General features: G+C 34.3%; 1 protein-coding gene across 1 annotated transcript; it reads left to right on the top strand.

Annotated features, from left to right (window-relative positions):
- The first annotated feature begins 485 nt into the window (after positions 1 to 485).
- LOC142605333 (DUF21 domain-containing protein At2g14520-like) lies at positions 486 to 5,611 on the top strand. The gene is made up of 11 exons (XM_075776789.1): positions 486 to 800; positions 2,121 to 2,197; positions 2,294 to 2,377; positions 2,768 to 2,881; positions 2,980 to 3,066; positions 3,393 to 3,532; positions 3,628 to 3,715; positions 4,391 to 4,464; positions 4,596 to 4,720; positions 4,889 to 5,160; positions 5,259 to 5,611. Exons 1-11 carry the CDS (start codon positions 623 to 625, stop codon positions 5,301 to 5,303), a joined length of 1,284 nt encoding a protein of 427 aa, XP_075632904.1. The 5' UTR covers positions 486 to 622; the 3' UTR covers positions 5,304 to 5,611.
- Positions 5,612 to 6,439: the final 828 nt, after the last annotated feature.

Here is a 6,439-nt window from a genome sequence, read left to right as displayed (position 1 = left end):
ATCTTGAGAATGTTAGTTGTTGCGCGTGAAAAAAGAAAAACAATTAAAAAAAAATTAAGGAAATTTGATATTTTAATGAATAGAGTTTGAAATAGATAATTTGATTATTTTTTAAAAGTGATAATATAAAAATAAAATAAAAATTATAAAAAGTTGATTCTTATACTAAAATAAACAAGAATCTTTGCACGATCTCAATCCGTATTAGATTCACTCATACTAATTTGAGAATGTTGTGAGATTATTATCGCTGTCCATACTCCATATCATTAGTTACTCTAATTAATCGTGAAATTCCCCTCCCTTGCCATTATCATTTCATCATCTAAACACCGTATACTAATACGTGTATGTATATATACGTGCAAAAGCAAAATACATACACAGTATAGATTTGCCAACTGTTCACACTTTTATTTATTTTTTTAGTTTTACAGCCCAGTCTATTTCTTTCTATAAATTGCCCTCTCGATCTGTCTTTCTCTTTCTATTTCCTCTGTAGAATCCAGGTGGTTCGAGAAGCTATTATATAGCTTTGGAAATGGAAGAAACCAGTTGATCTTTTAACATCACTGTTGTCCATAGTCGTTGTTGCTAGAAGAATAGTGAAGAGAGAGTGAAAATGGCGGTGGAATACAGTTGCTGCGGACCGGAATTCTTCATTCACATACTGATAATCGTGCTGTTGGTGATGTTCGCCGGAATGATGTCAGGCTTAACCTTGGGGCTCATGTCCATGAGCCTCGTCGATCTCGAGGTTCTCGCTAAGTCTGGTACCCCTAGAGATCGCTTACACGCTGGTACTCATTCCTAATCTTGTTCTTGTTTTTTTTTTGCTTCAATTCAATTCAATGGTTTCAGTTTTTGATTGTGTTGTGTGTGGGACCACTCTAAGGATATGATCATTTATATGCTATGCTAATTTCCTTTTTTAGCTGTTACCGAAAGTGAGTTCAATTGCGTTTTTGGATAACTTTGACATTGAATTTAATTAATTGCGTGTTTTTTTTTTTTTTAAATTATAAATTGTTGGATATTTTAATAGTTACTCAATTGGTACTTAACTGGGGATGTAATCATTGTAAACTATTCTGGCTCAAAAATAGTAAAGTTTGGCAGCCTGAGATAAACTATTAGTTTAATTTTGATTTTGTTATTGGGGTTTCAAATTATTCTGAGAATCTGAACTCCTTGATGATGGATTGTTTATTTTTATTTTTTTGACTTCGTTTGAGCGGTAATTGGCGATTACAATAGCTGGCAATCAAACTTTATAAAGATAGGAGGGAGTTCTATTCATGAGTTTGCAAATTGTGTAGGTTTAGAATATCATATGAGCTCGATGTCACTGAAATGAACATCGGGTTTTTTTTTTTTTTTTCTAGGAATTTTAATTGAGCTGGACAAATTAATATTTGTGATGTCTTAGAGTTTGTGACTGTTTTGGTGTGGGTAGTTGGTTGCATTGAGGAAGCTAGATCAAAGAAAACCCAATTTGGACAGATTTGTGGATCCTTATTTGAATAGAAGTTATAAACGAGGACAACACTAGCGCAAATTGAAAATGCTGAACGTTAATAATCGGCCTTCTTTTGCTGTTTTGACTTTATAAAATCCATCTACATTTTCAAGAACTGACTGATCTATATGTATAGGACTTAAAAAAATTTGCATATTCCTATCCAATAAATTTTCTGATTTAATTATCTTCAAGAAAAAAATATATTGTTACACATTCCTGATTGTGAAGTTTAATGAATCATCTCTACGCGAACATGGGCCAGTTGAAGGGAAAGAGCAAAGATTGACTTGGCAAAAATAAATAGTCTATCTTCAAAAAAGATAAATGGGCATTTAACATTATTGTATGTCCTGTGCTAGATGGACCTTACAAACTCATAGTTTACATATAATTACCATAATTCTATAGAAAATGTTGAGGGATTTTTGCTTATAAAGGTGATGGTGAACAGTGGGTTGTGAAAGTGGTTTATAGTTACAGTATTCTGCAGTGCTTTTTAATGAGTCAATGCAAAATGCATCTGAATGATATTGTTTCAAGTGGAAGTTTATTGGTGATCGAACTACTTATACTAACTTCCTGTACTTTGTAATTACAGCGAAGATATTGCCAGTGGTAAAAAATCAGCATTTATTGCTTTGCACCTTACTAATTTGCAATGCTGCTGCTATGGAGGTATACTATTGAGATTTATTGAGCAAGGTATTTAGTTATGTACATAACGTATCACAAAAGATTAGGTAATATTGTCTATCATTTTTCCTTTGGCAGACACTTCCCATTTTTCTTGATCATCTGATTACGGCTTGGGGTGCTATTTTGATTTCAGTGACATTGATTCTTCTGTTCGGTGAGGTGAGGTATTTATCTGACTTTATTTCTGTATTTTTAAGAAAGCTAATTCAGGACAGATGGCTTATGTTGGTCTGTCTGATTTGGTATGCATTGCTTGCACATATGGATAATTTTTTTTTTCTGAGATGGCCTTTTTTAGGCCTGACCAATTAAGAAAAGTGGCCATTTTATTGGGAGGGATCTATTGAATGGTTGATCCCAGCCCCACTTACCACATATGCAGGATAGCTGACAATTTTCATCCATATGATTTTCCTTTAAAAGAACTACTTAAAAGACATGAATTTATGTTTTGGCTGGTTATTTTAATTTACCCCATTCACATGTATGTTTCATGCTGGTAGTGAAGTGTGTCTGAGTTCAGTATTTTCTTTTTATTTGTGGAAGCAGATAATACCGCAATCTGTTTGTTCTCGATATGGTTTGGCAATCGGGGCAGCAGTTGCTCCAGTTGTCCGTGTTCTCGTCTTTATCTGCTTTCCTGTTGCATATCCAATCAGCAAGGTAAGATATGCTGAGCACATTATTCATTTATGTCAGCTATATGTTGCGACCTATTATTAAAGTTTTATTGTTTATTTATGTTTTTTGTGCATTTCCAGCTATTAGACTGTCTGCTGGGACATGGGCATGTAGCTCTTTTTCGCAGAGCTGAGTTGAAAACACTTGTAAATATGCATGGAAATGAGGTGTGTATGACAGCTCCAATATTCTATAATTTCAAACTAAAAGCAAACCCCCCCCCCCCCCTCTTCAACCTTCTCTCCCCATCTTTTTCTTTCATCACTGAGCCCATATTTTCTTTTCTCCAAGTAATGCACTCCACTTTTTTCATGTGCTGATTTTACTTGTCATGCAATCACTATGCTGCACTTGTTAGTTTTCTCCTCTATTAAAGAGCCCTTCAGACTCATCTGATCCAATTCTTGTCATGCATATTAACTTATTTACCCCAATTCTTCCTGCTCCATTCCACTTATACTGTCTGCTTAACAATCATGTTTGGATGGTATAGGCTGGAAAAGGTGGAGAACTGACACATGATGAGACTACAATTATTGCTGGAGCACTTGAGCTTACTGAAAAAACAGCTAGTGATGCCATGACTCCCATATCTGATACTTTTGCAATTGATATCAATGCAAAGCTTGACAGGTGATTTTTTGGACGTATAATACTGAAAATCATCTTGCATCGGTTATGTTACATTTGAATAAATTAGCTTTCTCAAAATACTTGCAATCATGCAGGGATTTGATGAGTCTAATATTGGAAAAAGGGCATAGCAGAGTACCTGTTTATTACGAGCAACCTACAAACATAATTGGACTTATCCTGGTATACTGTTGATCAATTACCTTATGCATTTTTTATTTACCAGAAAAAAAAAAAATTTAAGCATTTTAGAAAATATTTTAGAGTTTATGGAATGATTTTATAAACAAATATTGGTCAAGAAGAGTATGTTAGTTTTTGTCAGATTTTTTTTCCCCTTCTTCTTGGAGGGATCAATGTTGATGACACTAAATACCACATGTGATATGCATATAGAAGACTTACCCCAAAAAAAGGATAATAATTTCTCTTTTTCATCAAATCCACCCCCCTCTGCCTTTTTCCCCTTTCCTCTTATTCAGGTGACTAGGAAAGTTGATAGGATGTTGAGTGAATGATGGTAAAGGAGTGGGATCGGATGACTAGGACTTAGGGGTTCAATTGTTACCAATAATTAACGGGGTTATTAGATGAATGGTCTTGATTAAGTGGAATTGTCTTATAATCAAGATTGGTTGTCTGTTCTTTCGCTTTCATCAAAAGGCTGTACACATTTAGATTCCATTTGAAATTTTTAGTTTGGAAAAATCAGAATGTTTTATGTATCTTGTTTGGTACTTTATCCGTTCATCTATATATTTTTTACACTTTTCATCCATTTTGATACATGTCAAGTAATTATTTCACTGCTGCCTTCCATCCATGCTTCTATTAACATTTTGTATTCTACTAGTTTAGGTCAAGAATTTGTTAACGATTCACCCAGAAGAGGAAGCGCCAGTAAAGAGTGTCACCATACGTAGGATTCCAAGGTATTTATGTTGGATGAAAGGAAGCAGTACATCTGATGTAGTTAAAATGAAAGTGATATTTAAAGTATTCTAGAAGCATTGGATGTACGTTATTACTCATGAACTGATGTTTGGCATTTTCTGTGGTATAGGGTGCCAGAAACTATGCCTTTATATGACATATTAAATGAGTTTCAGAAAGGTCACAGCCACATGGCTGTTGTTGTGAGAAGGTGCAAGACAACAGTGGAGCAGACCCCTAGCAGCCCTCTTGAAAGTAGGCACCAATTTCATATCTAACCTGCCTTTGGAAGATTTCCTAGGCCTAAACGTGTCTGAAAAAGCACCTAAGACGGAAATCCTTTGCTTATTAATTTCATATTATTTGAACTATAACTGCTCTCTCTCTCTCTCTCTCTCTCTCTCTCTCTCTCTCATGAAATAGATCAAGTGAAAGATGTGAAAATAAACATTGATGGTGGCATGTCTTCCAAAGAGAGGATTTTAAAGAGCAAGAGGTCATTCCAGAAGTTGAAGAGCTTACCCAACAGTATGAATAATTCATATAATAAGGGTGGTTCTAGGAGCAAGAAGTGGTCAAAGGACATTTACTCTGACATTCTGCAAATTGATGGCAGTCCACTTCCAAAGCAACCAGAAGAAGAAGAAGCTGTTGGCATAATTACGATGGAAGATCTTATTGAAGAGCTTTTACAGGTACAAGAGACCATTTTCTACTTAATTTCTCATATATTTAATATCTTTCAACAATATCTCATTGGTGGCATCTGACAAATCAATTTGGGATTGTGTAGGAGGAGATCTTTGATGAGACGGATCATCATGAGGAGGACTTATGACACCAGTCTTTCTATGCAGAAGGATTATCATGAAAACGTTGTTTTTGTTTTTGTTTTTGTTTTGGTAGTTGGCCTATATGAATGTTGTTAAAAAGTTGAAACCACCATAGGGATAATAGGGAGACCGTGTTGTATTAAAAGCCTTTGATCGTTAATGAAGCGAGAAAGAAAAGTATAATTCCTTCTTCTTTAATATTACATTAGCTTTATGAGTTGAAGTGTAGAACTATTGGTAGTGAAACATAGTCTTTCGGTTGGTCAATATGGACGAAACTTTGTACATGTGAATGATATGTGATTTTAATTTAGTTGTCTGCTTCGTATGACTCTGTCTGCACTTTCCGGCCATGTTTTAGGACTTGACGCACTTCATGTCTGGCATCCCAGATGGAAATATAGTAAGCAAAGGTTATAAAGAAATAAAGATATACACAATCACTGATCAGGAAAAGAAAAAGTTACAAAGATATTGTCATGCCCTAACAATTGTATTGAGTACGCAACCTGGAATGTCCAAGGCCTCACTAAAGAAGAAAAAAAAAAGTTTAAAAGTTACTTTACAAATGATTCAATACCGACTTCGCAGATTTTGTTCTTAAAGACAACAAAGGAAGAAGATTTGCTAGAGCAGATTTGGTTCTTAAAGACAACAAAGGAAGAAGAACTTGCTAAAGGCAGAAGAATAGTTAATTTACACGAATCAGCATATGTTGATAAAACAAATTATTGGGAATAAGCCTAATTAACTTGTCTGATAGAGCAAAATAATTAGAGGATTAAACCCTTATGATAACAAATGGTATAAGGCTATTTGTTTCCCTATTATCAATCTACTACACGCCAATTACAAATTAGTCAAAAAAAAAAACTATAGATTTGCTTGAAGAAATGGCTACAAGAAAAAATCTTGACATGCCATATGAGGAGTTATCTTTACTGGCAAATTATATTAAAGTACCACATCAAATTAATGATAACGAGAGTTTTGTTTCATTGTTATCAGAAGATAAAGAAGAATATTTATAACCTTATCATCTAGATTGAGGGATAAAATAAGCATGTGAAAAATATCGTAGACTTTTGCAAACAATAAAATGACAATCATGTATTTATATAACTATTTGCCCATGTTAATT

This window comes from Castanea sativa, chromosome 7 (assembly GCF_040712315.1).
Source record: "Castanea sativa cultivar Marrone di Chiusa Pesio chromosome 7, ASM4071231v1".
NCBI lineage: Eukaryota > Viridiplantae > Streptophyta > Magnoliopsida > Fagales > Fagaceae > Castanea > Castanea sativa.
The sequence above is the reverse complement of the archived record's forward strand: the minus strand, read 5'-3'. Positions and strand labels throughout refer to the sequence as shown.

What these genes read in the sequence shown, in the direction of transcription:
- LOC142605333 (XM_075776789.1), top strand. Translation starts at nt 623, where the DNA reads ATGGCGGTGGAATACAGTTGCTGCGGACCGGAATTCTTCATTCACATA. An exon ending in GCAATGCTGCTGCTATGGAG is followed by an intron (nt 2,198 to 2,293) that starts GTATACTATTGA and finishes TTCCTTTGGCAG; the next exon opens with ACACTTCCCATTTTTCTTGA. An exon ending in TAAATATGCATGGAAATGAG is followed by an intron (nt 3,067 to 3,392) that starts GTGTGTATGACA and finishes TGGATGGTATAG; the next exon opens with GCTGGAAAAGGTGGAGAACT.